This window comes from Alosa sapidissima, chromosome 9, assembly GCF_018492685.1.
Source record: "Alosa sapidissima isolate fAloSap1 chromosome 9, fAloSap1.pri, whole genome shotgun sequence".
NCBI lineage: Eukaryota > Metazoa > Chordata > Actinopteri > Clupeiformes > Clupeidae > Alosa > Alosa sapidissima.
Window position 1 is genome coordinate 18,961,060 of NC_055965.1, and position 25,735 is coordinate 18,986,794.

Genomic DNA, 25,735 nt, shown 5'->3' on the forward strand with positions numbered 1-25,735 from the left:
GCGACTTGACTTAACTGCTTTCATGACGCAGTGAGCCATTACCAAACATATATGATAATACAATAGCGTGAGTTTATATATCTTATACCCTATTTGTCACGGTTACTTATAGATTTGATTGTGTAACGATAAGCGTATGAGACTTTCAGCGGGGGCACGGGAACTTAAATTGATCACGGTAGTTTAAGCTTACACTTAAACAGACAAAATATTCTAATATGAAAATGTAGATGCAATTGTTGTAAAATGGTGCAGCTCCTTTAAGAAAGCCCCGTGCGCAGGGATGGAAAGAGAGAAAGCGAGAGGGGATGTGTGTTAGAACTTAGATGCGTGTGGAAAAAGTAGACGTGCTGTTGAGACTGGAGCGAGTCATATTCAAAATAATTAAAAAAATAAATCCGCAGATAAAACCAATTATCCTCATTCATTGCAACCGCAGCATGCCTGCTTGCCGACGTTCAAACGAAAAAGATATCAAAGCACCTTTTGCGTTTGAATGTAGCATGATTTTTTTTTTTAAACAGCTGGACAAATGATTTAGCTAATTGATTATAGCCTGCACACCAGCAATTGTTGAACATTTACCTGTACAAGACAGTAGCCCAGCCTAACAAGCATGTTGCATGTTGTAGGCCTACTGTAGAAATTTCACTTAAATTGCAACCGCAACATGCCTGCTTGCCGACGTTCAAACGACAACGAAAAAGATATCAAAGCAACAAGAGGGTTGAGTCTGAATGACACTGAGTTCAGACTCATATTAGTTGGGTCATCTATAGCAGTTCCGTGACCGTGGAGAGCGAAGGTTCGTTTCTCACTAGATTTGTCATCTATAAAGGTAAAAGAAAGAAATTAGCCGGGGTGCCCCTCACAAAAATGTGGGGAAATTTTGTGAGAGCCCTATATCCAAAATGGCTGCCGTAAGCCAAGCTGGATATTAGCTTTGCCCACAGTGCTGCATTACACATGGTTTCTGAGACTATTTGGGTCAAGAAATTCATAAATGATGTAGATTTATTGATTTGACCTATTTTGGACCTTCAAATTCAAGATGGCCGCCAATGTTTGGCTCTTTAAATGTCAATTTTTCAAAATTGTCATAAAGCTGTAATATTAGGCTCAAATGGAAGATCTGCTCAAACTAATTATTTATTTGAATGAACTAAAAAGATTATCCATCTGAATCTGTTGAATCTCCACACTGACTCATTACATTACATTACATTACATTACATTACATTACATTTGGCAGACGTTTTTTTAGCCAAAGCGACTTACAACATGGTAAACAGTTTAAAGCTTTAGAACAATTCTTTCAACAATACTAGAACAATTTAAAACAATGTAAAAAGGTAGAGCACAATAAGAGTGAGTGCTGTTTTTATACATTCAAGTAGGGCTGTCACTTTTGTGAAAAAATCCTGTTCGATTTTTGAGACATAAGTGTTCATTGAATCGATTGTAAAATCGATTTTTTATGTCTAAAGACGTTTCCATTTTCAACGCCAAATATAGGCCAATCCACAAACAACTGCAGGACCAACGTAAAGAGGGCGCTTGTAGACGCAAGCCAGCAATATTTCTGATTTATTGGCGTGAAGTTTCGTGCACAATGACAAACAGAAGTGCAACATTCTCGAAAACCAGTAAGCCGAGTGGACTGCCATTACATCAGTGACATGACTGCAGGCTTCAACCTAGCTGTGTCTGTGTTTACGATTAGAAATGTCAAACAAATTTCGCCTACGTAGAACTCGATTGCACAGTTTGCGTAGCCTACCGCTTTGTTCTTCTCCATAGTTTGATATACCAAAAATCCGAAGTACTTCCACATCGAACTCCTCAAGTTATTAGGGCCCATCACTCGTCTCTCTACATGTCGCACAGGTTGATCGCGTTGTCCTCCATTTTTTGGCAAAACATGAGCAGCATAGCAGCTGATTGAAACAGCTGTTCCCGGTGCGTAAAATTGGTGGTAATTTTCTTTTTAGCGTTCGCAATGCTTTCTGCACTTCGGAATTATTTTATATTTGGTTAAAATCGATTCCCTATTTTAGTTTTCGAAACTTGTGTTGTTTGGTCCAATCGATTGTGCAATCGATTTTCGAACGTAAAGTGACAGCCCTACATTCAAGTGTCAGTTGTAGTCCGGTGGTAAGTGCTAGAATTAGCTAGTTGTAAGTAGTGCTACGAGAGCAGACATTCTCTGAAGAGCTGGGTCTTCAGGAGTTTTTTGAAGATGGAGAGGGATGTCCCTGCTCTAGTAGGAACTGGTAGTGCGTTCCACCAACAAGGAACAACAAATGAAAAAAGTTTGGATTGACCTGAGCGTACCGGTGGCAGAGCTAGACGTTGTAAGTCTGAGGAGCGCAGTGGTCGGGAGGTAGCATATGCCTGTATGAGGGCATTCAAGTAGGTGGGAGCAGAACCAGAGACTACTTTTGTAGGCAAGCATTAGAGACTTGAATTTGATGTGGGTGGCCATAGGTAGCCAGTGTAGCTGGATGAGCAGTGGGGTAACATGTGCCCTTTTGGGTTATTTGTAGACCAGGCGCACTGCCGCGTTCTGGTCTGGATCATCTGAAGGGGTTTCACGGTGCAGGCTGGGAGACCTGTCAGGAAGGCGTTACAGTAGTCGAGTCGTGAGATGACTATTGCCTGTACCAGGAGCTGGGTAGCATCTTGAGTCAAGTAAGTCTTGGTTTTCCATATGTTGTAGAGTGCGAAACGGCTAGTTGGTTGTCGAGAACGACTCCTACATTTCTTGCAGCCCTGTAGGTATAACAGACAGGGAGTCAATTTTGATGTTGATGCCATGATGTATAGTAGGTTTAGCTGGGAGGACCAGCAGTTTGATTTTTGAGAGGTTTAGCTGGAGGTGGTTTGCCTTCATCCATGTAAATATGTCTGAGAGGCAATCCAAGATCCATGCCGAGACCAAGGGGTCATACGGTGGAAAGGACATATAGAGCTGTGTGTTGTCTGCATAGCAGTGGTATGGGAAGCTATGCGAACCGAAAATTTGTCCCAAAGAGGTGGTGTAGATAGCAAAGAGAAGAGGGCCCAGCACTGAGCCCTGGGGGACCCCTGTGGTGAGATAGTGAGGTGCGGACAGCTGTCCAAGCCATGATACGTTAAACGAGCATTCTGTGAGGTAGGATTCAAACCAGGAGAGAGCAGAACTGGAGATTCCCATGTTTAAGAGTATAAAGAGAAGGATGCGGTGATTACATTACATTACATTACATTTGGCTGACGCTTTTTTAACCAAAGCGACTAACAACATGGTAAACAGTAAGTTTTAGAACAATTCTCACAATTTGATTAACAGTGTCAAAGGCAGCCGATAAGTCAAGTAGAATGAGTTCTGATGACCGAGCAGTCGCCTTGGGTTCCTTTAAGGCTTTTATTATAGAAAGCAGAGCCGTTTCGGTTGAGTGGCCCCTCTTGAACCCAGATTGATTTAGATCCAGAAGGTTGTTCGGTGAGAGGAATTCAGAGACCTGTTTGGAGACTGCTTGTTCGATACCTTTGGATAGGAAAGGTAGGAGTAAAGCAGGACAGTAGTTCTCAACTTGAGCAGGGTTGAGAGAAGTTTTCTTAAGTAACGGTGTTACCCGGGCCATTTTGAATGCTGTTGGAAATGTGCCAGAGGTTAACGAAGCATTGATCACGTGTGTTAGCTGGTGTGATAGTTGGGTTGATGGACTGAAGTAGGCTCATAGGTAGGGGTACAATGAGCATGTGGTTGGACGGCTGCCCATCAGGAGTCTATCTCTCTCTCGGAGAGACTTCTCTCATCATCACTGCTACTCGTATCTGAGCAGTCATGAGGTGTGACTCAAAGAGTCATCATCAGGTGGGAGATGGATTGTACTCATATTCTTCAGTTTGTGCCATTTGGAAACTCTGGTCTGGCCTGCTGAATAAGTGTACAATCCATGTCCCACCTGATGATGACTCTTTGAATCTTCATATGGAAAGGACAAACTACCTTTCATATTTCCAGCTCCATTACAACCTGCAAGAGCATCTTGAGAACGGAAAGTGTCGACCAGTGCGTCACACCCCCTTGCCCCAGCAGCTCACACCTCGTGAAAGCTCAGATGAGAGTAACAGTGATGATGAGAGGAGTCAGTGTGGAGATTCAACAGATTCAGATGGAGAGTGTTTTTAGTTAATTCAATAAATAAATCATAATAAATAAATAATAAAAAATGACAGACATCTGATGACCTACAGTGGGCAGTGCTTCGACTTGGCCAGCTTCACTCGCGGTCCGCGCGTGGGATCACGCGGTATCACACGACTTTAATTTGTATTTTCCCAGTGTGACACTGCAACAACCCAAACAACCGGTAGATGGCTCAAGTGAGCAGGGTGTCTCGAAAAAAGAAATGGAGCCTGGAAAACCCTACACAGACTTCACTACAAACTTTAGCAGACTGGTTTAGAAATAATTTAATAGCCAGAAATATGCCTGCCCTGCCCTAATAAAGAAATATTTGGTTAACTGCGAGTGAATCCCGTTTGCAGCCGTAGAAGAAACGCAGGACAAATTAAACATTCTGGTTTTCTCCGAGTGCAACGATGATAGACAGACATCATTTGGACAAAATATAGAGCATATTAACCTCCGTTGCTCAGCCAAATGCCTTCCTGTTACGTCCTGTTATCACGGAGTTACAGGCGATAAACGATTTTTGATGGTCACAAGTTTACTTCATTAGCGGTTTATTTTTTTGATTATTAAAGAGTGTTTTTCATTTAAAGGTTTGACTTCGTGCTTATTCAGTAGAGCATTTAGTGCTCTTCCCAATCCCAGACGTTCACATTGCATGTTTGTTTGTAATGGATGCAACCGCGAGATACGCTTGTCATAGGCGCCGATACCGTGGATGCTCCGCCTCTCGGGCACCCACTGAAAACATCGAGCACCCACGTGTGACAGCTTACAGTCCCGGCTAAACATCACATAAACATCGCAGTTTATGTTAAATTCAGCATCTCTCATAATGTGATTGGATATGTTGCTGTCAATTCCCTACTTCATATACTAACCACCAATGAGAGCGTCTCTCGTATGAAAATTCCTGACACTTCCCACCTGAAGAATTAACGCAAGGCTTTGTCGGGTCTTCAGCTCCGAATGTTTAAAATGTATATAGCCCTGAATATCATTTGAAAAGTAGTCTGACAAAGCTTATTGTTTTGTGACACAGCTAAACACTGGTACCTCATAGAACGTCTATAACAGACAGCTTTATGCGCAGGGGAGAGAGCGCGCGCGCGCGCACTGTGCTTTATGATTGTTGCCTTCTGATGGTATCTTGCTAATTCACTGAACTGCATTAGGTGACACAAATGGTATTGCCTTTATCTTATAACTCCTTGTCTGAGCGACTACCAGGCCTATGGTTTTTAAAAGTCAGATGTTCCCTGACAAAGACATTCGAAAATTAAGAATGTTTATTGACTTGAAAAATACACTAATTTTTGCAAACTCCCTTCATTCAACCCTTGAAGACATCGCGGTCTGGTGCGCTATGTAGATCGTTTCTCGTACCATTTAATTTCTCAGAATTTAGGTCTACTAGGCCTACAATAACGTCATCACCAAATACATCTTTTATTTTTAGTTGATCAACTTGTTTCCGATAGCCTGGACAACATGTTACCTGGGTGTTGCCTACATTATTAATTAATGGTAGCCTACAATAGTTAATTGATTCGCGTAACATATTAGTTGGCTCAAAGAGTAGGGAATCAGGATGGAGAGAGTCACGCGTGTGTTGCTTTTGCGGGATCGAATCCAGTTTAATGCTAGTTTTCAAAACATATATTTTTTACATGTCTTTTGTCCGAGTGGCTGTAATGTAGCCAAGCGCTCATGGCGTATGAAAAGCGACTTCAAACCGCCTAAAACAACTTGTTTGTGAATGTCTGACAACTGCTGCAGCGCATGCACGCGCAAGGAAACCAGTAGGTGGAGAAACCAGAAGGCACACAACACCGGAACGATTTTAAGGCTATTTCGCATAGGCTACTCAATGGTGCTATTTCACACGCATTATAGCGACCCCCACTCACCGGGGTTAGTGGAAGGTGTTAATAGACGATTGGCGTAGCCTACAGTGGACTAGGGCTGTCAAAATTGCTCAAAAATGACGTTCGAATATCCCCTCTAAAATAAACACATGTATTCGAATATATTGGAATATCTAGGCTATATTATTTGCGCATTATGTCAGTGATGCGCATCATGTCATCTGTTTTTAACTTTTTGTATGGTTATTGCTTGACAGGGGGGATCCCAAGCAGCTTTCAGCCATAAGGCATTTCCTAATTCACCTGACACTGATATTCAAAATGTTGAAACTATTTCGGCATAGCCTATAAGCAGTTTAATTAAATGTAATGTTAGTTGTAAACAAACGGGCTACTTGGTGAGGCTTGGCCTCACAGATGCACTCGTGCCTTAAATGGCAATACAAATCTTCACGATAGGCCTATTAACTGACCGCCCGATTCACGTTGGCTGGGGGGCAGGGGGGGCCATCAGACATTTGTTCCCAAGGGTCTATGAATTGTTAACCCGGCCCTGCCCCCAACGAACGCAACTTTCCACCTCTGAGATAGCTGAAAAGAAGTCTAGAGGACTCCTAACTCACTAGACCTACTTACTGTAGGCTGCGCAAACCACAAGCCTGCATTCGAGGCAGGCCTTCTGTTGAAGAATTTTATATAAATCCTGCGCTAACAGTAATCCTCCTACCCCCGCTACCACAGCTGTGGATAGTGTGGCATGCTCACGCTTTATGTCTCCTTCTTGCAAACTAGGCCTATAGCCCAACCATTTACGTCTTCAAAAAATAACAACTTGCCAGATATGCCTTCATAAATTTGGGCTTCATTCAGCATTTTGTTCTTCCACTGGAAATGACTCTTCTACATTTGCTGCCTGCTGCATCCTTTCTGTTTGTATTGTTTAGAAAATGTTTGACGTCTTGAGTTAATGCATTAAACATTGTTTGCTGGTAACCAGCCACAAATAGCCTACAGATTCTTGCGTGCGTTCTCTCCAAAATGTGCCCGTTCTATAGGCTATCCAAGTGCATAATTCTGCGGCATAAAGCAGATGTATTTGTGTATTGTACAGAAAAATAAAAATAACCTGTCAAGCAGTCAATTGACTACATTGCAGTCAATAAGTAGTGCAAATTATGAAACCAAAACGTGGGTCATAGTTGTCTAAGCCTCTGCTGTGAGGCCAAACCCATGAACAAAGACGCATTGATATATGCAATAGTTTTTTTTTTTTTGGCAAAACAAGCTCACAGCCGAACAAGTCATACTGAAGGGAGAGGAAACTGGCATGTGATCTCCCCACGGGCCAATGGATGTACAAGTTTTCTCCTGTGCCTACGATATTTAATCCAGTGTTTTGTCAAGTTGCAAAATGCTATTCGTTTTAACGAATTTTTATGATAGTATGAAGTAGCCTACTTTTTGTATAGGGTACTATCTTAATTGCTTTATACTCAATACTTGACCAATGGCTATTGCATCTGTCTATTGAAAGTGAGAATGTGGCATGTGATATACTGTGTAGGCATCATAAAATAAAATAAACAGATTGCTAATGGCCTACAAGCTGATCTGGGGGGCGTTTCCCGTACAACTACGGAGGTTAGCTTTTTACTAACAGGATGCATCGTTCAACTAACCAACATGTAAGTTACGTAAGTTGTTTCCCAAAACTGTCGTACTTACATAGTACTGTAAGTTTGGACCATGATAGTTTCCAAACTTCAGTAGTCTGGACTAAGGTGGTTAATGACGTTTAGTAGCACGTGAACGAGCACCTGCACATACTTCTGTGGCGCATTGCGTTAGGGCCGGCAGATGACAGCCGCCGTTGCACAGCAGTTACCAGTCCCCTGTCCAAGAGTTCGAATCTGGGTTAAGACGTTGACAACAATATTGACATCGTTGTTTACCTAAGTTTATCTTTTGTGCAGATCATATTATCAAAATCAGAATCAGCCTTCTTGGCTTGGTTTGCGTAAAATAACAAGGACCCCCCCCCCCCCCCCCCCCCACTCCATGAAAATCAAAGGCTACATATTCTCAGCTGACTCGTCAAAAAGTGCGCACCACCTTATTATTATCTGCAAGTGTGTGACTTTTACTTACGTGCACATGGCTGCAAATTGACTTTTAATTTATGTATTTTCTGCCTTGGCCATTTTAAAATATGGATGTATGGTGGTTAGAAGTGTAAATATCAATTAGAAACCTAAATATATTTATAATTATTAATTTGCAAACAAATAACTGGCGTCAGTGACGTCTTTGACATGAAGATCCCTGGAACTATGCTTCTAGCATTCTACCACAGGTCGAGAGGTGTAGTTGTAACTACACAACTTTACGATAGTGGTTGCGAACGTTCATTGCTACTATGGTTTTGGGAAACACCGAACGATGCATTGGACTATGTAAGTTCCAAATATGAATGTAATTCTGCGGCATAAAGCAGATGTATTTGTTTATTGTACAGAAAAATAAAAATGACATGTCAAGCAGTCAATTGACTACATTGCAGTCAAGAAGTAGGGCAAATTAATTTACGAAACCAAAACGTGGGTCATAGTTGTCTAAGCCTCTATTGCGTAGCCTGTTAAAAACGTCGCCAGATAGTATTAAATCGGCAACAACATTGTTTTCTGCAGAAGCCTACCCAAGGCTACAGATTCATTCTGAACAGTTATTTCTCTACTGGCTCAATTATCACACCACTGTTTTGATTTGCGTAGTTGCGTTAACCCCAACACTGACAATAATGTAGACAGCAAATTTCGATTTCGATTTTCGTTACCAACGTGTAGTCAAGCCTTAAGCCATACCCAAGTAGCCTAAATCGAGGTAATGTTTAATTATGCATGATTTATTTTGTTATTGAATTCGTAGGCTGGGATTACTCTCGACAACAATTATATCCTGATCCTGCTTTTTCAGAAGGGACCGCAGGCAGAGCGATGTACAGTGGTAGAGCGACGCACAGTGGCTGAAAGTGGTACTAAAGCTTCACGCAGCTTCACGCCGCGTAATGTATGTAGTATGTGTGGCTCCTTTAAGTGAACCTGACCTCAGTGAATTGCGAGTGAGTGGCTAGAGAGTATGAATCGTTTTAATTTAGGACTAAACGCTCATAAACGGCTCAGCTGGGAATAAGCTACAGTATAGTGACCAAATCAGAGTTTGTGAGGTTTGTGAGTTAGTTTCAACTGAATAAAGCTGCAACTCCTCAGACTGTATCTTATGTCCGTCTACTCTGTTGCGCACAACATGCTGCAGCAGAAATGAAAGGGGTTAGCCCCGAAGGTTTTAATAACTTATTATGATGACCTGTCTGGAACTGAAGCAGGAATGGTTAGCATATTTCTAGGTAGTAATACAAAACCCAAGCTAACGTAATGCAAATATAATACTAAAACACAACTTACAGTATGTACTCGTCCCAGGCGCGCCTGCAGGTGTACGTCCGTACGCACTGTGCGTACCATCAGGCTACTCAACAATGAGAGAAAATTTCCCTTGTGTGCGTGTAATATGTATTCACACCAAATTGGCCCACCATACCTTCCCAACTATGCACAGTATCCCATTAGCTGCATACCATCAGGCTATTTACAATTTTCTATTACGTAACTTAGTGAACACGTTATCAAAATTAACGTGCACACATTTTGTTTGAGCAGGAGAAAGAATACGCACGCAGGCACGCAACAAGGCTACTTGTTTTATTTTACTCGGCTATCCATATATGGTTATCAGCACACAATGTTGAGCTAATTCACTAACTCAATACTCATCATGCATATCACAAGTTTAAACAATGAAAACAGAAAGTATGGAGGCAGCAAAGCTAGAGGAGTTATTCCAGATGGGCAAGAACGAGGTAGGCAATTGGTGTGCTTGTCAGAATGTTAAACTGCATTAGGCTACAGCTGTTTAAAGCCAGACGTCACGGTACGCTAGAACAAAACTAAAGGTGACTTTATAACTGTATAGGGCTGTATCAAGTTGTCCAAATGAATAGGTCATTGTATACGTTGTTGCATGTTGTCATGCTATGTAGGCTACTTTTTTGCTGACCAATGCACAGGGCTAAAACCGGGAAACGGACAAATATTATCCACGTGTGATTTTTTTTTTTTTCCGCGGGGAAGGGTTTGATGGGTGTGCGTACCATAGCATTAATTCCTGCAGGCGCCCCTGACTCGTCCCACTAACGAGTTTGCTTATTTGTTTCCCCGATCAGCGCGGTAAAGTGCAAACACACCAGCACAAGACGGCTCTAGATAGGGCTGAGCTCCGCTCTGGTAAGGTTAAATGGCGGATCATTCACGAGACGATTTTGAGATGCACAGATTCCCAAATGAACGCATATCCACAGATTTTGTTAGAGTGGTGAAATACATTCACACCGCTGACATTATATTGAGGAAAAAGTATAGCCAATCAAGCTCAAGTAGCTCAGTGTAGCCAGACGGACCTTACGTAGGCCTAAATTAGGACTTTAAAAAATATCGGCGCAAATTATCGGCCAGAATTCTGTTATCGGACCGATAATAATATTTTCATTTTTTCACTTATCGGCCAATAATATATCGGCCGCCGATATATCGTGCATCCCTAGTATGTTGTAATTGTACTGCCCATAACTGAACTCAGTGTGAGCAGAGCTTCCATTTGAGCCTAATATTACAGCTCTATGACTATTTTGAAACATCAACATTTAACCCTTAGAACCCGATTGACACAAAGTGCGTCAAAAAACACACCCTCTCTTCTCTGTTACATTGCTCCGCAACTGTTTATCGCAGCGAAATGAAACCTTTATTGTATGACAGAGGAGAAGTGGGGCTTTCCAACGAGACCACGCACTTGTCACGCACTTGTCTGTACGTTAAAGTATGAAAATGTAAAAAAATCTTGAAATTAAATCAAATTGCATCATATTTACACTCTATACTCCTCTGTGTTCACCTGCGCACCCATTACTCTCATCAGGGGCGCAGCTACCCATTTTTGAGGGGTATGCAATAACAATAGAAAACCAAAAAAAAAGAAATGCTGCGAATTTGATGTTTAACTTGATGTTATAGGCTACTTGATAAGTATTGATAAATGGTGCATTGCCACTTTAAGAGAGTCTAAACGGCTCTCATAACGTCCTTTTGCCAGCTATTCACCCCTTGCAGACACGTGACTTAAGTCACGTGACGGCTCCATGCTGGACGGCAAAAAGATGGGAGATGGACGGCAAATTACATTATGTCATAAAGATTATGATGAACTGAACACCATTACTAAAACATCATCAATGTATTGCTGTTTGGGGTCTGATAGTCAAAGAAGATGCCAGTGGTGTTGTTAGATGAAATGGGTCATGATCGCAAATGTAAAGTTATTAAAACTGGTGGTAACAGCAAGGGGAGATAACGTTACGTTAGGCTACTGTAATTAACATTATGGTAAATGAACACCCATAAGTATTTCTGGACTAAAATATTGCAAAGCGATTTGGTTACTTTATTTGTCTTGCTTTTATCAGTTGTAACATAGTCAAAACGTTAAGAATGTCATATCAGAACATGAAATAATAACTAGCTGCCACACTTAGAAGCTAGCTATTCTAGCTAACGTTTATCATAGCTCATAGTGCTAGGGCTAATGTAACTCGTCAGTTTGCCCAGCGAATAAACTTACTACTTATATGTCTTAAGTTAAAGAATTGAAAGAAATAGGAAATTTAAAAAAAACTTGAACGGTATTATCTGTTTACATTCAGATCTTGCCAAAGACTTTGCCTAAGTGCTATCTGCCGTCCTGTTCAGAGTCTATGGTTGCTATAGCAACCGCTGCTGTGCTTCATACACTGAGGAGATAAGCATGCAATTGTGGTTGAAATACTCCCGAAACACAAAGAAAACAAACCAAAATATATCTATGCAAGAACATGGGATGTTGTTGTATTCCAAACAATAAGCCAACAGTCGTGGAAGGGCATTACTACGGTTAAATCTCACTATAATCTCCTAGCTGTGCGATATGTCCCATTACAACCCATTGATTTGATTCGTGTTCTTGCCGTCCACTAGGATATTTTGCTGTGGCGCGAACAAAACGTGACGTCACTTGCAAGGGGTGAATTGCTCACAATGGATAAGGCTGTTTGTTTGCACCACATTGACAACACAATATTAAGTTATTACAAGGAGCCTTCATTGTTAGGATATGGAAACATGTAATGAGTTGCTGCTAGCATGACATTCCTGTTTGCAGTTGCCATTAAAAGTGCAGTATGCATGGTAGCCACTTAGCTATCTGAATGGAATAGGCTGTGTTTCAACCGGCATTATGCTTAACAAACGCTAGTTAGTCTGTTAACATTTATATTTGCAAGCCTCCAAGTACAGACGTCATCACTTTAAATCCTACCTGTTGCCTTTCACCGTCCACTTATTTAACTGCTGTCACATCCCTTGACATGCCATCTCCTTTTCCCTCTTTCTTTTTCTATTTTTATCTGCCAACAGCTTTTTTTTGTTGTATCCATCTTTTTCCATAGACGGCAACTCACTACTCGTAGGCCTATCTGCTCCTATCTGAATTACTCGCGGACCCGTGATCGGATAGATATGCCACGCATGTCAAATGAAAGAGGAGACACAGAGCTATCATTTGATACCAAGTGCATCCTTCTGGGTTATAAAACAGACGAAGTGACAGCAAAATAATAACTTCATATAGCTGGACTTACCCCACGTTTTTGTCTGTTTTTGTAACAAAGCATGTTTATAATCCAGCGCTATCGTGTGTTTCTCTATAGCAAAGCATGTTCATTATCCGGTTTTGAGATCCTAGCAAATTCCTGCATGGCGTCCAATTCAAGGCTCACATTGCATTAGGGATCGACCGATATAGTTTTTACAGGGCCGATACCGATATCAATTATTACCAAAACAGGAGGCCGATAACCGATATGTAAAACCGATATGACTTTGTCAAAAAGGGGGGTAGTAAAGGCGATATGCTGCAAAAATTTCATTCAAAAGAATTTAATTACGCAAACTTTTCTTTCTTCTTTTGATACACAATTGTCTATCAACTTGCATCACTGCAAGTGTATATCCTGTGTAGGCCTATCATGTTAATCCAAGAGCTGAGTGATAGCAATTATTTTCATAGAGTAGGCCTATGGGCTATGTGCTTGTTGGGACTTGTCACAAAGAGGATGCTTTGCCATCGTGTGTGTGAGTGTGAGGGAGAGGTGCATGCGTGATGGCAAGTGTTACCGTTGAATAGTTTAACAAAACAGTTTTAATAGTTCTTAGGCTATTTAAGCATGCAATTTGTGCCCATATGCTATAAGCTACACTTTTGAGAGCCTAAAAGGCACGTTAATAGCCAGCTCAGGACGCAATTTAGTTCAGGTCGGATCAAATTACAGCTGGTCCTGGGTGCATGTAGTCTTTTCTGACAGTCCGTTTCAAAAAGGGGCAATTAGACTTTTTGACGTTCGCTATCGCATAATTTAGGACTTGTCTGTACTATGTCCGCCGAGTTGTCCCGTTATTCACAATTAACGGACGAGGCGGAGGCAGAGAACTCCCGACGCGCAGCACCCGAGTTTGTAGGCTAACTAGTAAACAGCATAGGCTACCACTAACGTGCATCAATCTGGAATTCGCTAAATGAAGGAAGTGGGTGCTTTACTTATTGATCCGGATCAAAGAGACAATAGCTTACAAAGTGGTGTTTTTGTAACTTCAGTGTAGATGATTGTGATTCATTGCAACTTCAGCAATGTAGGCTACCTCCCTTACCTTCAAAAAGTAGCTCCGTACAGCTGAAGCCCAGTCTACATCCAGTCTGCATCAGTGAGAATCCTAAACTTTCTCTGTGTTCAGTCTTCGATCCTGATTGGCTGCATTCGTGCTAACTAACAAATCAGACGGTGTAGTGGGCGGGACAAAGGCGGGACAAATCAATAAATCTACATCATTTATGAATTTCTTGACCCAGATAGTCTCAAAAACCATGTGTAATGCAGCACTGTGGGCAAAACCATTAAAAAGTTCATATCCAGCTTGGCTTACGGCAGCCATATTGGATATAGGGCTCTCACAAAATTTCCCCACATTTTTGTGAGGGGCACCCCGGCTAGTTTTTTTCTTTAACCTTTATAGATGACAAATCTAGTGAGAAACGAACCTTCGCTCTCCACGGTCACGGAACTGCTATAGATGACCCAACTATATTGCTCCTCATAACCATCTCGGTAGGTCTCAATAGGCTCGAGGTATAATTCCAAAGGGGGCAAATAGGGGCCTACTGCACTTAAAACTTAAAAAGATTGAACGAAGCTTCCCGAAAATTTGAAATTGCGATCAGTGACTGGCATCGGGTGAAGCTTTTCAAAGTTGAACAGGGTATTAAAAACTATTTGCGCACCTCAATGTCACAGGAGAGACTGGGCTCTGCCTTATATGAATTGAAAAAGACATTATGCAAACTGGCCTATGATTTCATTGCTGAGTTTGCGGCAAAGCAAGACAATGTTTTTTCAGAGTCAACGCACTGAAAACTCGGCCAATCACAGCCCTTGCTGTCGAATGCTCCGTCCGGTTCGACCGTGGAACGCCACAGCGGACTATGCTGCCCCCAAGCGGCTGCAGTTGTACTTACATTTCACCCAGCTGCGTGAATCACCTTGATGGTGAATGAAGTGTCAATTCTTAACTGGGACCCACTGTATATATTTATATATATGTTTTTTTTCCTCTTCATGACACATTTTTTGACTGGTGCGACTTATAGTCCGGAAAATACGGTATACATATGCAGTATCATCATCATCATCTTCCTCATGCATAATTGCATACACCTACACACATAAACATGCACATATACACACACACATACCATACGTAGTCCCCAACACACATACTATACATATTCTCTAATACACTATACGCTTAAACACACACACACACACACACATGCACACTCATCCAATACATAGTCTCAAACAACATACACACACCCACACACACAAACACACACACAAATACCGTATTTTCCGGACTATAAGTCGCACTTTTTTTCATAGTTTGGCTGGTCCTGCGACTCAGGTGCAACATATATATATTTATATATATGGTTTTTTCCTCTTCATGACACATTTTTTGACTGGTGCGACTTATAGTCCGGAAAATACGGTACACATATGCAGTGGCATCATCATCATCATCATCATCATCATCATCATCTTCCTCCGCCCCTCTTCCCCTCTCTCAGACCCTCAGCGTGTCGGACGTGAAGAGCCTGCTGGGTGACATCAACGTGAACGAACTGAGAACCTACTCCAGCAACCCCATCGTCCAGGACTGGATCAGCCGCCAGTTCCAGACCGACCTGGACACCCTGGGCCTGGGGCTCACTGGTGGGCGCGCCTCCCCCGCCACCACCGCCAACGTCAACGGGAACGCCGGTTCCGCCACCAACGCGGCGGCTACCACTACCACCGCAACCACTGCAGCGGGAGCCACAACGGCCAACAACACTGGTAATTATGCTACAGGGGGAGGGGGGGGATGTGTGTGTGTGTGTCACTATATATTAGGTGTGTGTGTGTGTCACTATATAGAGTATTGTAGAGACTATTATATATAGACTATAGACTATAGTCTATGTAGTCTATATAGACTATGTATTAGGTGTGTGTGTGTGTGTGTGTGTGTGTCTGTGTGTGGTGTGTGTCTGTGCGTTATATTAGGTGAGTGTATGTGTGTGTGTGCGTGTGTGTTTGTGTGTGTGTGTGTGTGTGCGCACGATATTAGGTAGGTGTGTGTTTGTGTGCGCACGATATTAGGTAGGTGTGTGTTTGTTTGTTTGTGTGTGTGTGTGTGTGTGTGTGTGTGTGTAGTATGGATGCATGAGGTGGAGGAGTGTTTAATTAACCCTTGTTTTTAACACTGACCTTTCCACCCCTCCTTGTCCCTCATCTCTATCAGCAAGCGGAGGGGCGAGCATCAGACCTGCCAGCGGCCTGTACTGCCTCCTACTGGCCACAGTTGTCTCTGCACTTTACCGCCTCCAGTAATGAATCATCTTTTGCCAGGAGCACTGAAGGAAACCTAAACCAGTTTACAGCCCTGTTTATATGCACACGATGGTGTTTTCTCAGAACGCTGCCACACATATGGAAGATACAAATGGAATGTGATCTCAGCAACGCTTTACTGAAACACTGCTTCATAAGACTGACATAGCCCTGTCATAAAGGCATTACGTCAGATACAGTACAATGGATTCCTGTTTTCCTGTTAGTCATTTTGACTGCTCATGTCTAATGATTTGACAGAGTCATGTTACATAGTCATAACGGCTTATTTACTTACTTAGTTACTTATTTACTTGCTTACTACTTACTACTTAATGTTTATTTTGATAGGGACAGGTTCAATATATTTAGAGAATTGCACACAATTATTAAATGCAACACATTAGAGCATAGCTATTGCTTATTTCCAGTGTCTGTCCACAGAAGGGCCTTTAAAATAACAAAAACAGAACATCAGAATTAGACTATGAAATGTGTTTCATTTTAGTTGACCTTACGTAGCATTCAAGAGTGCTGAAGGAAATCTACGCTAGTTTTATGATCATATTTATGACACTTATGGAATATGATATTACATTGTTATTATCACTAAGTATTGGTCACCATTGACTTCTGACGACACAAGGCATCTGCAGTGACTGGTTTATGTGGGTCTTTTGAAGCAGGGCTCAATTTTGTTTTAAAACCCTTTTTAAGTGTAATTGTCTCAGGTTGTCAGTTCAAGTGCTGTCACTTTCAATATTGGACTGCACTCTTAATTGATGTCTTTTCTTTGATGCACTCCAATTAATATAAAAAATAACCTGTACTTAGTCAGCAGGATGTGATTCAACGTCAGAATAAAATGATAATCATGCTTCCCTCTCCTCATACAACCTGTTGTACTTCTATTTTTATAGACCTATACTTTTTTTTGCTAAAAATGAAAGATATTCTAAAGAAAATGTAATCAAACAATAAAAGCATTCTATCACTCTTAAGTATTAACCACTGGTGGTGTGTTTGTGTCCCATGTCGGACAAGAATAGAATATCAGTACCAACATATAGAAATTAAAGTTCCAGTCCTTGATTCGTATTGATGAATTCAGAAAAAGTGTGAGCGCTTACAAAACAAACTCTGGTACTCCTGACTGTAAATGAACAGGACATTACAGGTCGAGCTGTAGATTCCAACCAATAAACAGCCAGATCTAGGTCTACTGAATATCCCCATTTCGAAACATTTGTTTTAGAAATGTTTGTTTAATTCAGACTGCAAATCATTGCGCAACAACACCACCTATAGTCTTGGCGTACCCCAGTTTAAGAACCACTGCACCATAATGTCTATGTCCAGAGAGCAACACTTCTGCTGAACACTGTTAAATAAGTCTCTTCATAAAAGTAGCATCAGTTTACAGCACATTTCCTTTAACATTTGCAGAGTGTTTTCCCTTCATATCTTTGATAGTTTTCATTTTAAAAGAAATACATATGGGACAGGATGCATGTAAATAGAGATAGGCTGACTAATAAACGCGAATATAAGCTATTTCTCTTAGTGTGATTGACTGCATGGCTACTTTGACTTTCCTCCAGTAAGCATTCACATTGTCACACTGTGCAAACAGTATATTGACCCAGAAATCGTAATGTTGTGGCATTTGGTCTGGATCAACTTAGTTTATATCTTTCGGGTGCACAATGCGTGGTAGGCTACTTGGACACGATTGACTTAATGATTTTTTTAATAAATGCAGTTATGTTGTAATGGTCCAAATGCATTCAAACCCAGTTATGCGAACCCTGTCACCTACTTGCAGACTGGCCAATAATTCTGCCACGGTCTCCTATAGCCTAGCCACTGCCACGCTCTGCGACTACTGTTTTTTTGTTGTTAAGGCATGGGCAAATGCGTGAAGCCGACCCCATTTATCATAGGTTTTGTGGAAAGCTCTTTTAAAATCTGAAATGTTTGATAAGCCAGTCATCAGCAATCGCGTAACCAAATATCGGCGCTGTGTAGGCTATGTTTCACATTCCCTTTTAATTCTTAACCTCTAATAAGTCTACAGTTGTCGTTATAGATAGGTTGTTGGATAACTTAGTAGAATTTGCTCATGTTGCATGTCCAAATATAGAAACCTAGGCCTACTTTCGAAGTGTTATCATTTTTAATAACCCACGTTTCACAATATACTGTGCAAATAAAGGCCTAAATCGCGATCAACTAATGTTGTTGCGCTGCATTGCCTCTAAGTGTCGCCAACTGACGATACACACTGGAAATGTACGTACGCCAGACATGAAGTTTGCGTGGAGGACCCGGGAGGACCGCACATTCTCACGTTCAAGTCAGTCATTGTACATCCGGACGTGAGCGTGAGAAATGGCGTACGCAGCATTTTTGTCATAGACAGTAAAAGAAATGGACGAACAGACTCTGTCGTTTTCAATGGGAGGGCACTGAGTCAAATAGAACGATTTTTCAGTTGGTCCCCCCAGTACTGCGCAGACTCACACTTAACTTTGTGACGTTAGCCATAGAACTGAATCTTGTAACTCATATGATAGATACACAGAAATTCTTCTCACACTTCCTTCGCCTTCAAAGTCATCAAAGTTAAACATTTATTTATGTATTATTATTAATATCATCCTCACCAAGTCGTGTTAATGTTGAAGCTACCATACATGATCATCTTCAAAAACAGTCAACAAAACAAAAAAGTTATAGCCTTGAAGCTAATCTTCTTTCCACTTTTCCGACCTACGGTCAATCCATCGAAAACCTCTGCGGTACATCTAGTTATTAATATCATCCTCACCAAGTCGTGTTAATGTTGAAGCTACCATACATGATCATCTTCAAAAACAATCATGCTAAAACAAAACAAAGTTATAGCCTTGAAGCTAATCTTCTTTCCACTTTTCCGACCTACGGTCAATCCATCGAAAACCTCTGAAATGATTACTGCCGTTTTTTTTAAATTAGGTTTACTTTTTTATTATTATTAGGTTGCCTCTGTGTAATGCTTTACCTTAACATACGGTCGTGTATGCTAGGTTTTGCTTATGAGTTACCGTCATAGACAGTAAGGTGGACTGAGCTTCTTATCCAAACAATACGGTTATCTCCCTACGGCGCGAAAGAGAGATTACATCAAAGCTAGCTTCCCTCCAACCGAACAAGCTAACCATTCTTAGAGGAACATGAAGAACGACTTTTTAAAGTGCTCAACAGACTTGAAGAGTGTGGTCTGAAAATTTCACTTGACAAGTGCCAGTTTTGTCAGCAACAAGTAAAGTATGTTGGACACATTGTTTCTGCGCTAGGAATAGCCACCGATCCTGAGAAAGTGAGTGCTGTCAAGAACTGGAAGGTGCCTACAGATCTGAGATCTTTAAGATCGTTTCTCGGATTCTGCGGCTACTACTGAAGGTTTGTTAAGAACTACTCAGCCATAGTTCGACCACTCACTGAGCTCACGAAAGGCTACCCTCCTAAGAATAGGCACAAGGCTGCCCAAGAGAAGTATTATTTCAGAGAAGGAGAGCCTTTTGGGGAGCGCTGGGATGAAGAGTGGACCAAGGCATTTGGTGCAACATCATTCACTGCCTCACTCATGCCCCAGTGCTAGCATTTGCGGACCCATCAAAACCATATGTACTCCATGTAGATGCAAGTCTGAATGGTGTAGGCGCTGTCCTCAATCAAGAATATCCTGAAGGCCTGAGGCCTGTTGCATTTGCAAGCCGCAAACTCAGTGCCCCTGATCTGCTCTCACGTCAGTTACCATCCACTGAAGTGTCACCTGACTGGAACGAGATATCTCCCCCTGGGGTTAGAGCCATCTGCCAAATAGCAACTCCATACAGGAAAACTAAGTCAAACAGACTCATAGACCAACTAGGAGCCAACCCCAAGAGTGTTCCTAGTGTCTATGCCTGTCCGACACAGTTGGAGATAAGCAACTTGGAACAATTGAGCCACCATGAATTGAGAAGAGCTCAAGAACAAGATTCAGTCATAGGTGCGGTAAAGAAAGCTGTCGAGACTGGCCAGCTTCAGTCTATGGCCAAGAGTCAAGATCCAAGCATAGTACTCCTGCAAAGACAAAGTCCCAAGCTGATTGTGAAGAATCACCTTCTCTTCAGAGTGGTGAACAAACAGTCTGGAGACGAAAGACAACAGTTAGTCTTACCTGAGAAATATCGTCGGATGGTCCTTCGTTCTGTTAGATTTTAGTGGTTTTCTGTATGTTTATTGTAAGCAGACAGAATGTTGTCACCTTACAATAGCAAATGGTGTACCTAACTAATTGTTCCCCCACAAGACGTCTTAATTGAATAAGGCTATATCACTGTCTGTTTCCCCCCCTCCAATTTGACCCCAGACGTGAATGTATATTCTGGTATTATAATTAGCCAGAAGTTTCCCAGATCTTTGCTTCAGTTTCTTACCTTGGCTTCACCTTGCAACACTGTGCTGTGCTGTGCGTACAACAGGGTTACCAACTCTGTTGTTACATCCAGAATAAAGAACTATTCTTTCGCAAGCCAGCCTCAAGTTTTACCTGCTCTTAACTACACTGGAATCTACTCGGTCAACTGTGTCTCCATTTGGAATTAAGGAGACAATTTTAATAGCATTCTTCAGTTCCCTCCACGATGATACTGGACACCTTGGAGTCGAACGGACAACTGAACTCCTGAAGGAATGATTTTACTGGCCAAAACTGACCACTGACATTGAGAATTATGTCAAGAAATGTGGGAGATGCATTGCAAGGAAGTCACTTCCACAACGAGCTGCTCCATTGAGTCAAATCAAAAAAAAAGTACAGGTCCACTTGACCTAGTTTGTATAGACTTCTTGTCTATTGAGCCAGAATCCCGAGGGATCGCAAATGTGTTGGTCCTAACGGATCATTTCACCCAAGCTTTCCCATGTAAAGATCAAAAAGCCATGACTGTAGCCAAGACCCTGTTTGAGAAATTCTTTGTGCATTATGGATTACCTTCGCGAATCCATTCAGATTAGGGACGAGACTTTGAAAGTCGCCTTATCAAAGAACTGTTGGTGATGCTAGGCATCCGCAAGTCTCGAACCTCGCCTTACCACCCGCAAGGTGATGCACAACCAGAGAGATTCAACAGGACGCTACTGTCAATGCTAGGAACTTTGGATCCAGCTAAAAGGTCACAATGGAGTCAGAGCATCAGTCAACTAGTCCATGCGTACAATTGTACGAAAAACGAGGCTACTGGCTATTCGCCATACTTACTCATGTTCGGGAGAGAAGCCCGTTTGCCCATTGATGTATGCTTCAACACTTCTGCTGATGGGAAGGATAGGTTAGATTGCTCACGCTGACGTTTGTCACGTCATTATCAGCCTAATTACTTGGCAATCCCCCTGATTAGCAGCTGCTGCCCTAATACCTTTAAAAGACCTAGAAGTACCGGTGAGTGACTGCGCTGTAATTCTTGCTCCCCTTCCGTTGAGAATGCTCCCTGTCTAGCGTGGTAGGTGTCTTTTCTTAGTGGGTTGTGTTGGCTTTCCACACTTTATGTTTATGGGCTTACCTTTTGTCTTGTAGCCTCGTAACTGCTGTTTGCCTCCTCCACCACTCCTGTTGAGGGTATTTCTATTTCCTGCCAGCTCAGGTATGCTTCTTAATGTTAGTCTACGCGACACTGTCGCTGCAAGTTTAGCCTACCCATAATGATTTTAACTATGTGTTTATAGTGCGGATCTGTGACCTCACCGTATCTGGAGCGGGTATGTAGCGCAGCATTTTATTACGAAGCTATCTGTAAAAATGTATCGTATATTTTAACTCTGATCTACATCTTGCAGGTGCGTGTAGCCTGGTTGACTGGAATGCCGGACTTCACAGGCGCTGCTGTTTTGTCTGATGATCGATTGCTGTCTAGTGTTTGTCTCGTTGTCTTGCTTGTAACTGGTGACTATTTTGTGAGTTTTATTTTGTTTGTTTGCTCCGTCTTTGTCCAGTCGCGTATTGTCTGCGTCTGCTTTCGTATACTCTGTGTCTTTATTTTGGGTTTTCTTTTGGTTTTGTTGGTGAAGCTACCTATAACATCTACTGCTTGAAGCTGCCTAATTATAACATCTAGGCTACTGCATGTTGCCAGTGTTTCCCGTGCGCTGTCGCATGATTAGTATCGCTCTCAGTTTTGTTTGCATGTGATTGTGTATGCTGTCGCTTTGCATGATTTAAGCTTTGTCAGTGTTAGTGTTGCCGTCTTCAGTGTATTGTGGTTGTGTCCTTTTTGGTTGATTTATTGCTATCCTCTGGTGCCTTAATTGTTTTGTTTGTTTGTTTGTTTGTTTGTTTGTTTGTTTGGCAGGTCGGGGCGCTCCTAAGGGGAGCTAGGCACCTGGTGGTGGGACCCTATCACTGCATGTTTGCTGTGCTTTATTGTGCTGTGTGTTGCTGTGCTGTGCTGTGCGGTTCAGTGTACTGCTTACTGCAGCCTGCGTTATAGAGAAACTCACTTCACTCCGAGTGTGTGTGCACGTGTGTTTGGTGTGAATCTTGGAACACATCATCAGTAGCGTGCCTCCCTTGGGTAAGCTCCCTCCTAGCTGCATTTATTGAGTTCTGTGGACGTTTGGTCCCTCAAATGCCTAGACTCCAATGTATGATCTATAAGATCTGATTTTAAGAACTTGTCATACAACAATATTTAATAAATATATATTTATGTATTGTCTTTAACCATTGTGAGTCTTTTAGGTTTTCCCAGCATAAGAGATCTGCAGTTCCACCTCCCCTTTCCCTTTACCATAAATAAACTTTCATTTTATTGGAATTCACGTCTGTTGCGTAGTGCATTTGAATCTGTGTGGGTATTCTCTGAGGTTACCTTGGTATTTCCCTGGGGGGTAGTTACAGTGGTTCCCCTGGGGTGGCGTAGTCGGGACTATTAATTGGGGTATACCTTTTCCTCCTCCCCTTATACTGCTCCGTCACACCAGCAACATTCACTTCTCTAACATTTAACTTTAAGATAATATGACGTGTAGGCTAATATGAGATGTAGGCCTACTTCCCCATCGATAATGTGTGAATTGCCATGAATAAATAATCTAGGCTACGATGCACTAACAAGGCTGGTATGAATCAAACTTGCCGAGAACCAAGACAAGATAAAGGGTACAGCGGTTGTTGCACGGTTACATTCGGTCTCATTCTGTCTCCTCGTGACAGCCTGCAGCCTACAGTCATTCACTTCTAAGCATTTATTTAACATGACTACTAAGATAACATTAGGCCTATGTGTATTTGTAGGTATGTGATATAATACTTTCCCATCGATAAAATTTCCATGAACATAAGCATCTAGTTTGCACTAGAAAGGCTTATGTGATCGGTTGATTACAACTTGCCGAGAACCTAGCGAACTGTTTGACTCGTGTGGCAGCCACGGTTACGAGGCCCAGAGCCATACAGGCTCATCATAGTTTGACTGATTATACTACCACTCCAGTAGAGGCGCTAATACGAGATACGATGAAAGAAGTCAGTTACACACAAGTAAGTATACAAGGGTTAAAAAAGTTATTTATTCAAAGTAAAGGGTAAAGACAACAGACATTTAAACAGAAGGTCAGCAAGAATTCTATATATTATATCTTACTGGGATTAGTTTAAGAACCCGGGAACGCCCTTTAGTACCAGGAGATAGGCCTAGGGGGCTCTACACATGAAACTTCACCTCACTGAATATGAGCCAGCCAGACTCAGAGGCCATCACCAAATCTAATCTCTGGTAGGCCTAATGTTGAATCCAATCCAATGACATATCAATGAAAATTGAGTGTTGTGAACAGATGTTAGGCTACTTTGCATACCAAAGGACACTGGGGAAATAGGGGGTGGTGTTTAGCCTACATGGGAAGCCTAAGGCCTATACTTCTGTCATTCCACTTTACATTTCAAGTTACTTGCACATTACTTTTAAAACTAGTAGAAAATGTATTAAAAAATCCTCTGTTGAATGAAAGTAACTGTACGTTAAATATCCAAAACTTTTTCTTGTAATCGTGTTTATGTGGCTCTTCTGAGATAAAAAAAATAATAAATTTGGTAAAAGTGGCTCTCCAGGCAAAAAAGGTTGCCGACCCCTGCCCTAGCCCTACACGTGCAGGCGCAAAAATCTAGGTGTAGGGGAGGTATTGGGACGGGCCCTAAATGTGTATGAATTACCAAATGAAAGAGTTGACTGGCCTACAGCATACCCTGTCTGGAAACATGAGATTCAGCATGATCTCTCATATCGGGAACTTTATCAAGATAAGACCAAAAGGGCCATGCTGGGATAGCATGCAGTAGCTTGAAAATGGATAGAATGCCCCTTGTAATAGAATTGACATATTTAAGTCACTTTGGATAAAGTGTCTGCTAAATAAATGTAAATGTTAATCCATGTGGTGGCCTCATTCAGGGTCAGGAATCAAACTGAGGTGTGAATGACTGAGGCAAGCAAGCAAGTTTGGCGGTTGTTACTAAAAATGTGAACATGCACGTTGCACTGTTGTGCGGTGGACTTTCGGAATGAATAGAGTCGGCGTTTCGAGGCGCCATAGTTTGTCCGATCGGTTTGCTGGTATAAAATGAATTGCGCTGTCTGTCTGAAAAAGACCCGCTCTCTTCCCATGCAGTCAAAATGAATGGGAGTCTTCAGAACAGGCTTGTCATAGTGTCACCCTGACATGGCAGTGCATAAAGTAGCCTATAATGTGAATGACTTGTTATTTTATTAAGGATTTCTTTCTTGTTGCAAACAATAAAGTACAATAGGCATTAATTAGTAGGCTAAATAGCAGCATGTTGAAATGATGTGCCAAATTGCGTTTTTTATTACAATGATAAAATTGTAGGCTACAGGCCGATGTGCGTTTTATTTGGAGACTGTTTTGCGAGACAGAGACCGAGTTTGCTGCTGATATTCTGGGGATAGGCTACAACATAGCCAATGTAGGACTTTAGACTTTTAATATATTTGCTGCATTGGATCAGTCTTTCTAGAACAGGCAAGAGCTTTCTAGCCTCACGTCAGCAGTGCCGCATCACCCATACATTAAAACAACCAGCGGATGGCGGGCGGGTGCGGTTTTGAAAATTGGTCAAATTGGTCAAAAGTTTTGCTATGCAGTTACGGTTGAACTAATAGCCCATCCGCGCATCTCTTGTGTGTGTGTGTGAGAGAGATAGAGAGAATTCAGGTTTTTTACTACTGTAGTATACAGGAGTAGACAGGTGAGTGTGTTTTTACAAGAATGTTCAGTTTACTTACTGAAAATTACAGTTGTTTATACCATGGTCTAGGTTGAAAAGGGTGTCGTTTAAAAAGTGATATAGGCCTACTACACCTATAAAAGACGTTCCGTCCGAATTGCCTGATGACAGTTCTAAATCACTGTGCTGGCTCAAACGCTAGTTGGTAACCAAGGCAGCATTATCAACAATCATTATCTGCATTCCACAGCGTTGCAATAAACAGCTGAAAAAAACTAACGATTTTA

The 25,735-nt window shown here is 41.8% G+C and overlaps 1 protein-coding gene and 2 long non-coding RNA genes across 5 annotated transcripts in view; all 3 read left to right on the top strand.

Annotated features, from left to right (window-relative positions):
• Window positions 1-17,178, top strand: part of mslnb (mesothelin b) — a 290,146-nt gene extending 272,968 nt beyond the window's left edge. The window contains exons 229-230 of the mRNA XM_042103582.1: window positions 15,373-15,640; window positions 16,089-17,178. Coding sequence (XP_041959516.1) covers window positions 15,373-15,640; window positions 16,089-16,177 — 357 coding nt within the window. The 3' untranslated portion in view covers window positions 16,178-17,178. The remainder of the gene's footprint in view (window positions 1-15,372; window positions 15,641-16,088) is intronic.
• Window positions 3,872-10,784, top strand: LOC121718697. Its single transcript, XR_006033994.1, has 3 exons — window positions 3,872-4,241; window positions 8,441-8,442; window positions 10,706-10,784. It is a non-coding gene; the product is annotated as an uncharacterized LOC121718697 (long non-coding RNA).
• Window positions 17,179-21,572: 4,394 nt separating the features above from the next.
• Window positions 21,573-22,969, top strand: LOC121718688. 3 transcript variants are annotated; one of them, XR_006033986.1, is made up of 4 exons: window positions 21,573-21,849; window positions 21,932-21,964; window positions 22,043-22,159; window positions 22,555-22,969. It is a non-coding gene; the product is annotated as an uncharacterized LOC121718688 (long non-coding RNA). The 3 variants fall into 3 exon arrangements; XR_006033985.1 differs by having other exon boundaries at window positions 21,573-21,708; window positions 21,783-21,849; window positions 22,043-22,969; XR_006033984.1 differs by having other exon boundaries at window positions 22,043-22,969.
• Window positions 22,970-25,735: the final 2,766 nt, after the last annotated feature.